This window comes from Pipistrellus hanaki, assembly GCF_964339955.1.
Source record: "Pipistrellus hanaki genome assembly, chromosome: 18".
NCBI lineage: Eukaryota > Metazoa > Chordata > Mammalia > Chiroptera > Vespertilionidae > Pipistrellus > Pipistrellus hanaki.
The window spans coordinates 31,542,737-31,559,110 of NC_140520.1; the positions used below are offsets into that span (position 1 = coordinate 31,542,737).

The 16,374-nt window shown below is 49.1% G+C and overlaps 1 protein-coding gene across 1 annotated transcript; it reads left to right on the forward strand.

Moving 5' to 3' along the window:
- The first annotated feature begins 585 nt into the window (after positions 1 to 585).
- CTSE (cathepsin E) lies at positions 586 to 10,345 on the forward strand. The gene is made up of 9 exons (XM_084866138.1): positions 586 to 738; positions 1,346 to 1,502; positions 1,929 to 2,046; positions 3,018 to 3,136; positions 5,240 to 5,439; positions 6,544 to 6,666; positions 7,475 to 7,616; positions 7,711 to 7,809; positions 9,842 to 10,345. The coding sequence occupies exons 1-9, from the start codon at positions 671 to 673 to the stop codon at positions 10,004 to 10,006; spliced, it is 1,191 nt and encodes a 396-aa protein (XP_084722264.1). The 5' UTR covers positions 586 to 670; the 3' UTR covers positions 10,007 to 10,345.
- Positions 10,346 to 16,374: the final 6,029 nt, after the last annotated feature.

Consider the following 16,374-nt stretch of genomic DNA (forward strand, 5'->3'; position numbering starts at 1 on the left):
CGGGGTATATACGGGAGGCAGCCAATCAATGTGTCTCTGTCACATCTCTCTCTCTCTCTCTCTCTCTCTCTCTCTCTCTCTCTCTCTCTCTCTCCCTCCCTCCCTCCCTCCGTACCGGTCCCCACCCTTCCAAGCTTGCTAAAAATAAACCAATGAGAAGAAAAAAATTCCTTGGGTGAGGATTTTTAAAAAAATGAGTTAGAGTCGTGCTCCACGTGTGACAACTGAGCTTCCACCCTCAGGAGCCTTCAGACAGACTCCTGGTAACTAACAGTAGGTGGTTCCCACGTTTCCGGGGGCAAGGTGCTTCCTCAATTAATTAATACAGGGCTTCCTGGGACAGGGTGGGTGCCAGATTCTAGGAGTTGCTGAGCTGTGGACAATCCTCTTAGCCTTATAACCTGGATGCACATATTCCCAAGTCCCACTCCAGATTCCCTCCCCACCCCCGGGAGTGAAAGGAGCTGAGGGGTGGAGGGGGAATGCCGGTGACACACGCTGTGTTTGCTCTGGGCCTGGCTATCGACTCCAGGGGCCTTATCATTGTGCCCTCAGACTGGGCTGGGCGGGTCTGCATGCAGGAGATTTGGTCCCACTGGCCCGTGGCACCGAGGAAAGGAGAAGTGGAGGGGAGGCCGAGCAGAGCGAGAAGGAAGCTGCTGGCTGCACCATGAAAACGCTGCTTCTTTTGCTGCTGGTGCTCGCGGACGTGGCGCAGGCCTCGGGTGCCCTGCACAGGTGAGGCCACATCCCAGCACTGTGTCCAGCGGGGGCAGTGCCCTGACTCAAGCGGAGGGCTCTCCTGGGAGAGGGAAGCTGATGGGGAAACAGGAAGGAGAAGAAACTGAGGGCCCAGGAAAGGCTTACCAAGCGGCCACCTTGTGTTAGCCGTAGTCTCCGGCCCAGCACAAGCCACTCCTGGGCCCCCACCACCTGCCTGAGCCCCAGGGACCTTCTCACATTGGAAACAACAGGACTATGCAGCTCAGAGGCCCTGAGGACTTCCCCGAGGGCTGACCACTGCCCCCAGAGCTTCTCTGTCCCTTTGAGTCAGTCCCCCATGGTGTTCGTGTAGCCGTGCAGACCATCCCACAGCCCCATCGCCTCTGACTTTCGAGGGCCCATCTCTGGGAGGGAGGGCCGTCTCAAGTCTAAGGGTCTGAGGGGCTACAGGCAGCTGCGCAGGCTGGGGCTGAGGGGCCCTGATCCTGGCCAAATCCTGGCACATCCCTTGCAGACCCCCTCCTATGTAACTCCCCAATTAACCTCTGGGGAAGTGGGGTGGGGAGGGGACTCAGAGAGAGGCAGGAATGCATCCTTCCCTCACACAGGGTTTTGTCCTCAGGGTGCCCCTCAGGAGGGGTCAGTCCCTCCGAAAGAAGCTGAGAGCACGGGGCCAGCTCTCCGAGTTCTGGAAATCCCAGAACCTGGACATGATCCAGTTCACCGAGTCCTGCACGATGGACCAGAGTGCCAACGAGCCCCTCGTCAACTACTTGGATGTGAGGCCTCCTGGGGCAAAGGCTGGAGGGGAGAGAGGGAGTGGGAGGGAGGAGAGGGAGGGGGAGGGGAAGAAGAAGGGGGAGGGGGAACACCCCCTGGCATGGGGAGTGGGCAGCAGCATTGAGGCAGGGCGGACTTCTCCTCTGGGGTGACCCATATGGACTGATGCCCGGGTCCCTGTGGACTTGGCTGAATAAGCCACTGGGCACCTGAATGTGTGGGCCTCTGTAGGAGGGAAGGAAGGAGCAGGATAGTGGTTAGATTTCCTCCCTCTCTGCCCTTCCTCTGCCGTCTACCTCTGATGGCCACTTCCCAGGTCTCTGAGCCCCGGTCTGTGCTGGCCCAGGCCCTGCCCACGGAGCTCCCCCTGGGTCCCCCCACTCCCCAGCAGCCACAGCCGGCTCCCTTCCTGCCCTGGCCTGCAGATGGAGTACTTTGGCACCATCTCCATTGGCTCCCCACCGCAGAACTTCACCGTCATCTTTGACACCGGCTCCTCCAACCTCTGGGTCCCCTCCGTGTACTGCACCAGCCCGGCCTGCAGTAAGTGGTCCAGGAGCCCCACAGGGAATGGCTGAAGGCCAGGCCTGGGATCTGGAGCCTGGCACCCCAGGAAAAGGGTTGGGTTCCCGTAACTGGCCATCCCTGCACACCGCCTCCCCTCTCCTCCTCTGCCTCTGCCCTAGGACTGCCTTCAGCAGAGACAGGGCTGGGTCAGGAAGAAAGTTAAAACTGATTGCTATCCAAGCTAGCAACTTCCATACTGAGCAGAATCGGCAGGGGAAAACTCCATCACCAAAAAAATTACAAACTTTTTAACATTCCCCTTGGAACACCTCAAGGAATGTGGGGGACAGTTCCATTGCAGAGGCTCTTTCTGGGCAGGTAGATGGGTCACGTACCAGTGTAGACTGTTCACCTCCATCCAGGAGGCCTGGTGACCTCGCTCCCAGAGAGGGGGCTGGTGGGATAATGGGGCGGTGGACCCATTTGACCAGAGGTCACGCAGAGGTCTTTGTGAAAACTGGAAAGGAGGTAAGGAGAGAAGTCTCAGTCCATGTAGGACAACGTTGAGAGACGATGCCTCAGGCAACACTCAAGGTGTCCATGGGTTTGTGTAAGACGTTGGGAGTGACTTCCTGGAATGGCCAGTGTTTATCCTGAATTTCTTTAGAATGCCCGTCTCTGAGCCCCAGTGGTTGGCAGAGGCCGATGCCTGGCATTTATTCTGTGTGCCTCAGGAGCTCACAGGCAATTATGTTTGCCCAGGGCAACTATTTGGCCTCCATTATCCCACCACGTATGTCTAGAGGGGAATGTAGGGGTCACGAGGGAGGGACATGGCCAACCTCTCCAGGTGCGCCTGCACAGGGCCGAGAGTAGAGTTCACAACGGGACCAATGGCCCCAGGGCGCACCAAGGAGACAAGGAGCAGCTCTGCACTTTGGGGTGTGGGGCAGGGATGAAGGCAGCGGGCTGATGGCCCAAGCAAGAGCGGCATCTTTGCTTTCCAGAGACACACCCCAGGTTCAGCCCTTCCCAGTCCAGCACATACAGTGGCCCAGGGGGCCACTTCTCCATTGAATATGGGACGGGGAGCTTGTCCGGAGTCATGGGAGTCGACCAGGTGTCAGTGAGTATAATTTCTTTATATTCTCTCTCTTGGTCAGGAACTTGGGAGACAGAACACTGTTCCGAGCTCTTAGGGGAGCAGCTTCAGATCTGCCTTGGGAAGAGGTGGAAGCAAAGAGCTGGAGCTGGCTTCCAGGGAAGGGGGAGGCCTGGCCAGGCCTGAGATGTGGCCAGCCGTGGGCCAGTCTGAGCAATGTGCTAGGTCCTAGAGAGGCAGCAGGGAGGGCGGGGGGGTGGCAGGGATTCCTGCAGGACACAGGGAACAGGGCCAAGAGTAGGGTTCACAACTGGACCAATAGCCCCAGGGCACTAAGGAGACAAGACCAGGCCTCCATCTTGAAGGAACAAGATGTCTAAGCCAGGGCAGAAGGTGGGAACTCAGTTACTGAAATAAAGCAACAAGGTAGGCGCTGGGAGTCCAATCCTAGAGACAAGGCAGAATCCAAATCCAAGGTCAGCTCTGAATTCGATGCTAAGCTCGTGAGCTGCTCCTTAAACTCCCATTGACCAAAGGTCCTATGGGTCCCAGAACTGTGGGAACCTGACCAAGGTGGGAACAGAGAGCCAGGGGAGCCCTGGTCCTGTCCTACCCAGGTTTATGGGCACAAGCGCAGTAGCCCCCACTTTTCCACAGTTTCGCTTTCTGTGGTTATAGTTGTCCTCCGCCAACCACAGCCAAACAGTATTAAATAAAACATTCCGGAAATAAACAATTCCTAAGTTTCAAATCGCCCGCTGATCTGAGGAGCAGGATGAAGTGTTGTGCCACTTCACTCTGTCCCACCCAGGATGTGGATTGTTCCTTTGTCGAGCGTATCCACGCTGTATGCGCTCTCTGCTCATTAACCACTTAGTAGACAATCTATAGTGACTCCTACCTCACACATCAAAGCACTTCTCATAGACTATAGATACAACTGGGAAAAGTAAAACAATAATGCTTTTAGAAGAAAACAGAAAAATATCTTTATGACCTTACGGTAGGCAAAACTTTCTGAAGTTATAAAACCCACTAATTGAAAAGAAAAAGATTGATAAATTGGACTATATTGAAATACATATCTTCTGTTCATCAAAAAACACCATTCGAGAGTAAAAACACCAGCCACAGTCCGGAGATGTTTCTAATATCTCCATCCAACAAAGGACTTGGTTCCAATCAATAAGAAACATGCAGACAACCTGCTTCACAAAAGGAGATATCCAATGTCCAATGTCATTAGTCGTCAGGAAATAAGAATTAAAACCAAATGTACCTGCTGCATATCCACCAGAAGACTGAGAAGGAAAAGCAGGCAACATCCAGTGTTGGTGAAGATATGGAGCTACTGGAAACTGGACCTCTCAAAATACTGGTACTGAAAACATCCATCGGTATAAATCACTTGGAAAATTCTGTCAATATTTATTCAATTCTGTTGGCATTTACGCACACTCTATGATCTAACAATGTTACTCCCAAACATATATCCAACAGAAATATGTACACATGTTCACCCAAAGACAAGTACAAGCTGCATTATTAGCAATAGTCAGGAACAGGGAACAACCCAAACATGCCTCATGGTAGACTGCATACATACTGATGGCGTATTCGTACTGTGTAATACAAAGGCAATGAACAAATCAAAACAGCATCAATAAGCATAATATTAGGTGACAGAAGCCAGCCACCAAAGAAGTCCTACTGTATGATTTCATTTATATAAAATTCAAAAATAAGCAACGCCAACACATGCTGTTAGAAACCAGGAGACGGGTCACTTGTGAGGAAAGGAGCGATAGTTGGCAGGATGCATTGGGGGGGGGTGGGGAGGGCAAGGGGGAGCTTCTGGGGATTGCAATGTCCTGTTTCTAGGTTTGGGAGCTTGCTCTCATGGGTGAGTACAGTTTGTGAACACTCATTGAACGGCACACTTCCGATTTCTGTATTATACTTCGACCAAAAGGGTTTACATTTAAACATTGAGTGGGACTATGGCAAAAATCGTTGTGCCCATTTAATCAAGAAGAGTTGAGTCAAAGAAGAATTAGCTTCAGGAGAGAGGAGAATCTGGGGACTGGAGGCCCTTTGCCAAATTTCCTCTGGGCTTTCTCCCGTCAGGTGGAAGGGCTGACTGTGGTCGGCCAGCAATTTGGAGAGAGTGTCACGGAGCCTGGCCAGACCTTTGTGAACGCAGAGTTTGACGGCATTCTGGGCCTGGGATACCCCTCCCTGGCTGTTGGAGGGGTGACTCCGGTGTTCGACAACATGATGGCCCAGAACCTGGTGGACGTACCCATGTTTTCTGTCTACATGAGTAGGTAAGGCCCGTCACGCCTGCCAGGCTGAGATCAGTTATAGCTCCAGGGAGCCATCACAGTGGCACTGAAAGCACAAGGCTTAGCAATCACACACCGGAGCTGGATCTCTTGTTAGCCCAGCTGTGTGGTTTTGGGCAAAACCCTTAACCTCTCTGACTATTGAGAAAATGGGATTTGTCTCACAAAGTGGTTGCGAAAAGCACTTTGTAAACTGTAGCACGTTGGACTAATTTAAGGAACACCTGGAATTAGATATTCCTTTACGCCTTGAATAAATACTTCCCAAGCCCCTCGTATGTGCTGAGCACAATGCTAGGCACTGGGAATACAGTGAAGCTAGAAAGACAGTCCCTGTCCTCAAGAAGTTTAATCCTAGTGGGGGAGACAGGAAAAAATGTACAATAAGCTGATAATAAAATAATCACATGTCCACGGATGGATAAGCAAATGTGATATATACATATAATAGAATACATTCAGCCTTAAAAAGGAAAGACGGTCTAACACATGCCACCACAGGGACACATCTTGAGGACCTTACGCTAAGTGAACTAAGCCTGTCACAAAAGGACCCCTTGTGTGATTTCACTTACAAGAAGCACCTAGAGTGGTCACATTCATAGAAATAGTAGAATGGTGGTTGCCAAAGACTGAGGAAGGGGGAAATGGAAGTCACTGAGTGGCTGTAAACTTTTGGTTTTATAGGATGAAAGGTTCTATAGACTGGGTGCACAACGGTGTGGATATACTTAACATGACTAAGCTGTACACTTAAAATGATTAAGATGGGCTCCGGCTGGGGTGGCTCAGTTGTTTGGAGTGTCGTCCCAAGCACTGAAGGATTATGGGTTTGATTCCTGGTCAGGGCACCTAACCAAGGTTGTGGTTCATTCACAAATCATTGAGCAGAGGGGTCTCTCTTCTTTTGCCCAAAAAGTTCAGACTAACTGACTCATAGTCATTGGAAGCCCTGGTCTCAAAGCTTGAGCTTGCATTTCTGCCTGTCTATGTACTTGGTGGGAGTGATTAGACCACGTGGTGGGAGCTCATTCCCAGGGTTCTCCAGTGGCCCTTCGTTGGCAGCCTGCCTTTCTCTCCCTGCAGTGACCCAGACGGTGGTGCAGGGAGCGAGCTGATTTTTGGAGGCTATGACCACTCCCATTTCTCTGGGAGTCTGAACTGGGTCCCGGTCACCAAGCAAGGCTACTGGCAGATAGCACTGGACGCGTGAGTATCCTCCACAGAGTATGGTGTTGAGGGAAGAACTCATAACTCATAGCAACACAACCCGAATTGACCTGAGTGGAAGTGCTGGTCACCGGGAGAGAATGCCAGGAGCCTGCGTGAGGCTCGAGGCGTGGAGGTGCTGAGCAGAGGTGCAGGAGGGCGCCTCAGTAACCAGCATGACAGGCACACGGGACCGACTACCGGCTTCCTTCCTTGTAGCAGTGGTGCACCTTCAAGTCAACCCATGGTAAATACAAACACCCCACCAGCTGCTTCTTGTTCATGCAGCATAAATTAACACACAGACAAGGGCTGATGGAAGTGGGTGCAGAAGTGAATTGGATTCAGATTGTGCCTGCATAAAGGATGCACAGAAGGTGAGACACACGTACAAGTGACTGCACGGAAAGAGGACAGTGATCAGTGCTCCATGAGATGTGCCACGAAAGTGGCCTAGCAGCCAGGGCAAGGCAGCTTCTATCTGAAGAAACCCTCAAAGGTTTCATGGAGGTGGCAGCATTGACTGAGCCCACACCTTCCACCCTCGCCCCACACACATGCACCTGGGCATGGAGCAATTGGGGGCTTGGAACTGGATGTCTGACACCTTCCTGGCACTGTATTAGACAACGCAGGAATGCAAAGAAATGTAATTCAGGTGTCAACTCAGCCAGGAATAACTTCCTGCAAGGCGCCAGGCATGTGCTTCAGGTATCAGAGAGCTGAGCAGGGAGTGAGAGCTGGAGGCTGGAGAGAGGGGACAAGAGGAGAAGAGGCGAGGGGCTGATGATGCTTCCTTTGCCCTCAGAATCCAGGTCGGGGGTGCCGTGATGTTCTGCTCAGAAGGCTGCCAGGCCATTGTGGACACAGGGACCTCCCTCCTCACAGGCCCCTCAGATGAGATCAAGCAGCTGCAGAAGGCCATAGGGGCAGAGCCCGTGGACGGAGAAGTGAGTGTCTGTCTGGGTGGGAGCGGGAAGCAGGGGGATGGGCCTCTCTTGGGAGATGGGAGAGTCTAAACTGATCCTGTGTGGTGTGTTTTAGTATGCCGTGGAGTGTGACAATCTCAATGTCATGCCGGATGTCACCTTCATCATCAATGGAGTTCCCTACACTCTTCAGCCAACTGCCTACACCCTGCTGGTAAGAACTGTTTCCTCACTTGGGGTGGTGAACACACAATACAGTATACAGATGATGTGTTATAGAATTGTACACCTGAAACCTGTATCATTTTTATTAACCAGTGTCACCCCAATAAATTCAATTTTTTTTAAAAAGCGCACGCGCGCGAACACACACACACACACACACACACACACACACACACACGTACATACACATACATATTCACAATATAGCAGAAAAGAATTAAAGGGATGTTTCCTCATTCTGCAAGTCTCAGGGCCTTCCCCAGATACCTGCCACTTCCCCTTTTCAAATAGTTGCCTGCACTCAGAGGCCACATCTATCCCAAGTCCCTCCCCTCTTACCCTGCTCTGAAGTGGCACTTCCTCAGGAAGACCACTGGGCTGGTTCTCTGACTTCCTGCTCGGCCACGAAGCAGCAGCAAACCTGAGCAGGCCATTCAATGCAGTTCTCTGACATTGTCACTAACCTCAACCACCAACTCAGACCGGGGATGCTATTAGCCCATTTTATAGACCAGGACGTTGAGACCCAGAGAGTTAATGGTTCTAGATATGAGATGCGTGAGGTGGAGGGTACAGAATAAGGTTATATCTCTTCTAATATATATATATATATATATATATATATATATATATATATATATATATATATATATATACACACACACACACACACACACACAGAGTTGGCTCGGATTTTCGGTATCATAGTTCTTTGGTGACACACTTTAATGCACTAACCTTGTCTAAGAGTCACCCATAGCAGCGTGACTGCACCAGAATCGAGAAACTAAGGGATAGACTGAGGGCTTTAGGGACTTACCTACCCCCACACCTTGATCTCCATTAACCCCTTCCCTAAGCCACGTTTACTGTTATAGTAAAAGTGGAAACCAATGTCTGACTTTAAAACACAGCTTCATGTCAAGTCCCCTAATCTCCTCCTACAAAGGAATTCTGCAGCTGCCACTGTGAACACAAATTAGAGGACAAGCTAGACATTTCAACTGCCAAAGATATCTGTCTCTACACCCTTCACCACTCCAGCACCCCCTCCCACCTTCACCCTATGTGAGTCCCTGCTCACCCCCACGCCCTTTCCTGTACCCAGTGTGGTGCCATTGTCCTTTTCTGCCAGCAAATTTTCATCAGAGCCACCCCAACCCATCACGGATGCCATAACACCTTTGCATTCTTACCCCACCCTCTCAAGAAGGTTCTCTAGCCCTCCGCAAATCTTCCCACTCCCTCATCAGCAACCTCAAACTTCCAGTGGTTGTTGGGAGACCACAGCTGTCTGTTAGATCCCAACTCTTTGCCAAACTGAAAAATAAGGTTGGGGGAGGTTACACTCTTCTCACGGAGTAAGGGATGCCCACTTGCCTTACACCTACTAGGAGCCACTCAAGCGATTCTTTGCAGAACAAGAAAATAGCCCTGGCTAGCCATTTGTAAGCAGTTTCTCTCCCTTGAAAAATTTGACTGGAGCTCCACCAGAATCTAAAGACACCAGAGTTTAAGTCAAGGTCTTCTAATGCCAAACCTTTTGCTCTCCCAGCTGAGAATCAAGGTTTTTGTTTTCCCAATAATGAAATGGTATTTGGGGGTGGGAGTGTATAACAGATGAACAATTCTCAAAATTGTAGAACTTAGAAGCCCAGGCCCACATCTATCAAACATTTTATGGCCGAAACCGGTTTGGCTCAGTGGATAGAGCATCGGCCTGTGGACTGAAAGGTCCCAGGTTCGATGATGAGGCAGCTGATCGATGACTTTCTCTCTCATCCATATTTCTAACTATCTCTCTTCCTTCCTCTCTGTAAAAAATCAATAACATATATTTTTTTTTAAAAAAAAACTTTATGGAATACATAAGTAGAGGTGTATGAAGCAGGGGGAAGAACCCACCAACCAAAATTGCGAGGCAGCTGTCTCAGGCCATCCGGTGTGGCCACCACCAACACACAGTGTAGCTGAAGGCACTTACCTTCCCCCATCACTTACCTTCTTCTTCCCAACCCCAGGACTTCGTAGATGGAATGAACTTCTGCTCCAGCGGCTTTCAAGGCCTTGACATCCAGCCTCCCGCCGGGCCCCTCTGGATCCTGGGTGACGTCTTCATCAGACAGTTTTACTCTGTCTTTGACCGAGGGGATAACCGGGTGGGGCTGGCCCCAGCCGTCCCCTAAAGAGGGGCCTTGTGTCCGCGCCTGCTGCCTAACGCCCCTTGGAAACCCAGCGGGGCCTGTCAGGTTGGGGCGTTCTTCACACCTGTCAAAAAGTCGTTTCCAATAGATCGCACTTGATCAGAGGGACAACTTCAATTAGGAATAAACAGAGTTGAGACTGCATTCGAGCGTGCACACATTTCCATACATCACCATCTCTGCCACCATCATGATAGGATTGAGTTGTATGCCCAAACTTTTTATTGCTTTTGGCTAACATTTTATTATGGAAATCTCCAATTATGGACATTATGTATAGAAGCAGAGATTATCCTATCTAATAAAAATGTAGTATGCAAATTGTCCCCTCGACCAGGAGTTTGTCTGGGAGTTCAACCAGGGGGGCCAGCCGGGGGAAGGGAGGGAGTACTCGGCCTGCAGCCAGCAGCTGCTAGGAACCCCGTGCACACTCCACCTGCACATGGCCAGGACTGTTTTGTTTGCACCACTACCCACTCCTCTCTCCAGCCCTACATATCTGGATTATTTTGCAACAAATTCTTAGCATCACATCGTAAGTCACCACAACAAGGATTTATCTATAAATCCTTCTAACTTTCTAAATGTGCGGTCAGTGTTCAAGGGGTTCCTATTGTCTCTTAAATGTTGGTCATGTTTGCGGTTGACTTGTTTGTATCAGGATTTGAAAGTCCACAAATTACACTTTCTTGAGATGCCTCTTATATCTCTTTCCATCTGTAGAGTTTGCCATATTCTGAACTTCGCGGGTTGAAATACAGAGGTCCCATGTAACGTGGTTCTCTGGACTCATCTTTCCTGTCAAATGGCAATTGGATCTAGGGGCCTGATTTTGTGGCAAGAATACTTCATAGAAGGTGCTGGGCAGGTCCCACTGTAACCCATCAGGAGACGAGTAATGCTTGGTGTCTCTCTAGTCGGAGTGGTAGGGATGGTGAGTGGGTCCCAGAGTTCTCAGCCTCATCCATCCATTTATGACAAGTTTCCCTTTGGTATTTTTTGAAAATTTTCCCCTTTCTTTTCTTTCTTTCTTTCTTTCTTTCTTTCTTTCTTTCTTTCTTTCTTTCTTTCTTTTTACCTCAAGGTTTTTGCAGCCATTGATGATCAGTGTTTGGATCCACAGTGTCGTTAGGAGAAATACAAAACAGGGATTTTTTTCTAATTTTGTTTTTCCTCCTGTATTTGTTAGCTGGGATTCTTTTCTAAAAATAAATAAATAGTTAATAAAAATAACTATTTTACTTGTAGACACAGAGAATAGATTGCTGGTTACCAGAGGGGAGGGGAGTTGAGGGACTGGGTGAAAATGGTGAAGTACAAATTGATAGCTACAAAATAATCACAGGGATGTAAAGTACAGCTTAGAGAATATACTCAATAATGTGGTCATAACTATGCATGGTGACAGGTGAGTACTGAAAATATAGGGGGAATGCTTTATTAAGTATATAATTGTCTAACCACTATGCTATGCAACTGAACTAATCCTATATAATAAAAGCCTAATATGCTAAGTGTCTGGTTGTCTGGTTTTCATTCAACCAAACAAAGCATAATATGCTAATGGTATACTAAGGCCACTCAACTGCTCACTGTGACCTGCACTGACCACTAGGGGGCAGACGCACCAACTGGTAGGTTAGCTTGCTGTTGGGGTGTGGCAGATCAACACTGAGCAAGACGGTGGAACATTCCTGGAGCCCTCCTGCAGTATCTCCCCAGCTAACCAACCTCCCACATCCTTCCCTGGCCCCGACTGTGCACCAGTGGGGTCCCTCGACTGGCCTGTACCCTCTCGCAATCCGGGATCCCTTGGGGGATGTCAGGGAGCCAGTTTCAGCCTGATCTCGCAGGCCAGGCCGCTGGTGCACAAATTCATGCACTAGGCCTCTAGTAGAAAATAGTATTGAATAAAAACTGTAACTGAAAATTAAAATTTTTTAAATAATAAAATAAAATAAGGCCCCCTAAAACCCTTCTTTTATCAACTGTTTGCTCACCATGAGGTACAGCTCATAGAGGAAAGGCAAAATTACTTGTCTTTCCCCCCACCCCTTTATTTACCAGTTTCAGAATAATGAGTGTTTCTGCTTACTGCAGTTTTTTTTAGTACTCAATCACCTCACCTTTACTTAGCCCTAAACTTTTAACTTCATACAATACAAGGAGTTTTTCCATAGAAGCATAGAACAGTGGAATCTCAGAGGCAAGATGGGGGAGGGTGGGTGGGTGGGAAAGATCAACTAAAGAGCGTGTATGCATAGCTGCATAACCCATGGACACAGACAATAGGATGGTGAAGGCATGGGGTGGGGGTGGGGGCTGGCTAGAAGAGGTCAATTGGGACAAAAGAGGACATATGTAATACTTTCAACAATAAAAATTTAATTAAAAAAAAAACACAAAACTTGTTCCATTTTACAAAGAGTCCTGGTACCACGAAGTGTGTTTATATGTTTGTTTTAAATGGAAACATTTCATAGTACGGGGGTGGGAGATGGAGAGAGACAGAGAGATTACAGGATACAGAGAGAGGCTCTGAATTAACCCTTCTCACCTGTGGAGCCCAGGGTCAGTTCATCAGTCCATCTGTCCATCCATCCAACTGTCCATCCTGAGGAAGCAGATGTGGAGAATCCGGGTCTGAGGCTCTCCCACTCTAGTGGGATGGATCTCTTGCCACCAGAAACAACTTGTCTTTCTTTTCCTTCCTTTCACTTTTTTTTTTTTTTCCCAAAATGGAAATATCTTCATGCTTTTCTGTTGGGAGCCGAGTCCCCTGCCGACCTGAGAATCGGGGGATGGGGCAAGGGTAGGCAGCCCTGCCTGCTCTCCCGCAGCAGTCGGGTCACTTGGGGACGTGGCAGGCAACAGTGTCCTTCGTTCTGCTGTGCGTGCACAATTGGAATCTGCAAACATGTCCTTGAATTAACATAGCAGAGTACAGCTGGATGAACTTTCCAGGCAGATATCTCCCTGCATAGGTCTTACGGAACTGGCACGTAGCCATCATGCCCTGAGAGAAGGCCATTTGGAGGAATGCCCAGCTTCAGGGTATAAAAGAGTTTGCGCCTTTAATAAACGTGCTGCAGTGCCATCGAGCATTCCAGCCCTCCTGAAGCCCCGCTGTTCCTGTTCTTTTCTTTTTTCTTTTTTTTCTTTTCCCGAGCCTCCTAGCCCGATCTTCAGGACCTGCAGTACCGGCTGGATCCGGTACTTTTACTTATTATAAAATATGTGAAAGTCCTTCATATTCCTCTCCCTTGGAGATAAGCATTATTATCATGTGAAGTTGGTTGATACAGACCGGTTTTTTTTTTCCCCCCAGAGAAACAGGTGAAGGTGAGTATTGGTAAGAAAGCATTGCTCTTTCTTCAGGAAAAGAAATCATATTGGTCTCTAAACCATTCTTCATTGGATAGCAGATCCTGTGTCAAGACAAACAGCTCATTCCTTCTCATGTCTGTACGGTGTCCATTTATTTGTCAAATCCTCTCTTAATGAACATTAGTTAATTTCGGGTTTAATTCAACCCAATCTAATAAGTACTTATTACTTATTTTGTGCCCAGTGCTAAGCGAGGCTCTCTAAGACCTGGGAGACAACCAGCTCTGGCTGTCCCTTTGGGCAGTGGGGGTCATGGGAAACACACCAGGCTCACAGATAGCTTAGATCACATCTGGGCTCCACCTCTCACCAAATTGGTGAAGTTGGCTAATTCCTTCATGTCAGACCCACTCCCAGGGCTGCTGGGAAGAGTCAGAGCTTCACTTGGTGGGAGCGCGGCTCATGCTGTCTGCAGCCCCTCCCCCTTTACGTATCTTGGTCAAAGTAGATCATGGCTCCCACACATACACACACTTTTGTTTTGTTTTCACTTATTTTCTTCACTGAATATTGCTTTTAGATTTCATTAAGAACAGCCTGATGCAAATAAGCTCTCAAAGTGACATAATAGAGCAACTAGCAACACAGGCTCTGGAGTCAGACAGCTCTAGGCACCAGGGTGGGAGCTCTGCACCTCAGTTTCTTCATCTGCAGAATGGACGTGGTAATAACAACTGCCCCATTGGGGTTACTGAGAGGATTCAACAGCATGATGTATGTGTGAGACATGCCACTAGCTGGTGTGTCTGTGCTCTCACAGGGTCTGACGGGCCTGCACCCAGCACAGGCACATCACACACAAAGCAGAAGCCCCAGAGTAAAAAGGCTGAATGGCTTTTCCTCTAAAACAAGCACTCCAAGAGCCAAGAGCAGCCTGCAGGGTTTCTCCCTGCAGGATGTGGGCCTCCCCGGTGTGGTGATGGGCCGCCTGGCACCAGGAGGCTAAGGGTTAGGGCCCTGGAGTATGAAAGTGACACTTACACAGCACGTGCAGGAAGTGAAAGCGACTGGGTCCTCAGGCTGCCCTAACCCAGTTCCACTCTGAGCACACTGGTCCCTCAGGGCAGAAGCGACACTTCAGTCAGCATCAGCTAAATACTCCCCACCCCCTGCTGAGTAAAGCTACTTACCTCTGTTAGCTGCTGTGAGTTCCCCAACGCTAACCTTTGTACCGAGTGACCTTCACATCTGTGGTGTTAGTACTTGTCCATGGCATTGTCCCATGACCCATGTCTGATTCTAGGTCACAAGCCTCTCAGGGATGGGCCAAGTGCTTTGGCCAAGCTTCCCTGTGCCACGGGAATTGTCTAAGGATGCTAACTCCATTTCTAGGGCTGCTGAAACCAAGTGCCACAGACTGGATGGCTTAAAATAACAGAAATGCATTGTCTCGCCCTTCTGGAGGCTACAAGTCCAAGGTCAACAGGGCCATTCTGGCTCTGAGACCAATGGGGGAGAATTCCTCCTTGCCTCTTCCTAGCTTCTGGCCATCCCTGGTGCTCCTGGTCTCATAGCTACAGCCCTTCCATCTGTGCCTCTGATGTCACATGGTGTCTTCCTGGTGTCCATGTCTCTGTCTTTTCTCCTCTCTTGTAAAGTCGCCAGTTACATTGGATTAAGGTCTGACCTACGCTAGTCTGAGCTCCTGTCAACAGACCGAACCTTCCAGGACCCTTTTTTAAAAAAATAAAAAATAAAAAATAAAAAAATAAGATCATTCTGAGGAACTGGGAGCTAGGACTTCAACATGTCTGCGGGGGACACAATTCAACTCGTAACAGATGCTTTGCTAACTAACTGCTCTTCTATTTGATTTTTGGCTTCTTAAAATCCTTTCAGAAGCTTTCAGATATTTTATCTTTCTTTTCTTCTCCCATCTTCCCTCACAACAAATCTGTGAAGTAGGCAGAACAGCTTTTATTACGCTGCTTTCTAAATGGGGAAATTGGAGTATAAAACAACGAGACAGTTTGTTAAAAGTAGAAGTGAACCCATGGCTCCAGACTCCTAATCCACAGCTTCTCATTTGACGGCTTCCCCCAAGCCAGGGGAACTCAAATGCAAGGACGGCAGGTAAATTCTAGCCCAAGCCCCCTCCCCATGCCTTACCCCCAGAGATATTTGCTTTTTAAAATAAAAATGCATTTGCTGCTGAAAGGTCACTGGTTACTGATCCCAAGAGGACCCCAACAGTGTCCTCCTGCTGTCCAGTGTGGAAATAAGGCCCTGCTGAGAGGACCCCCGGAGCCTGCTATTCCTGGGAGGAACTGTCCCTCTCCTGTTCTCTATGAGCCTGGCTAATAGTCCTAGGTTCCTGTCATCATCAACATTACAGGGGCCGTACATTACAATTCTCAGATTCTCTCTTCTGAAAATCGAATGCTGAGCAGGACCCTACAACTGAGGCATGCGTGGCAGGCACACAGAGAGACAGCTCCCAAGTCCCCAGTGCCCAGACCACCAGGGCCACTCAGCTCTGTCCTCCCTAGGCCTTGTTGCTCATCTCTTCCTACAGTTCCTAACTGGAAAGCTCTGGCATATACACCTCCTACTAGGGCAGGAGACCAGAGGACTGTCTTGCCCTGGAAGTCAGCGGTCTCGGGACTATGAGGTCTGATCCCTTCTCTAAGTCAAGTTCGAGAACATGGCTCAGTGATTTCGGCTCATCAAAGAACGTGTGCTTGGAAGAATGGTAAGGATAGAGAAAAGGATAGGGGGAATGACACATCCCACCTACCTGGGCTGTGTCAAGGACTTGGAACTATAAGTCCAGACCTCAGGACCATAACAAGCTCCCACTGAACCACGTCCAGCACGGCCAGGGGTGAACCTGAGGGTGAAGGATTAAAGAAGACAGACAAGAGAATACAGTTGGGGGCCGGGTGGATCACTGATCTCGGATGGAGAAACAGTGACAGAGCTGTAAGCCGAGTCTTTATTTTATAGTCAGATCCTATGAGGCA

Bases quoted from the DNA above. Each gene is read 5' to 3' on its own strand.
- CTSE (XM_084866138.1), top strand. From the start codon at position 671: ATGAAAACGCTGCTTCTTTTGCTGCTGGTGCTCGCGGACGTGGCGCAG. The intron at 5,440-6,543 runs GTAAGGCCCGTC...CTCTCCCTGCAG, and splicing joins TTTTCTGTCTACATGAGTAG to TGACCCAGACGGTGGTGCAG. The intron at 6,667-7,474 runs GTGAGTATCCTC...CTTTGCCCTCAG, and splicing joins TGGCAGATAGCACTGGACGC to AATCCAGGTCGGGGGTGCCG.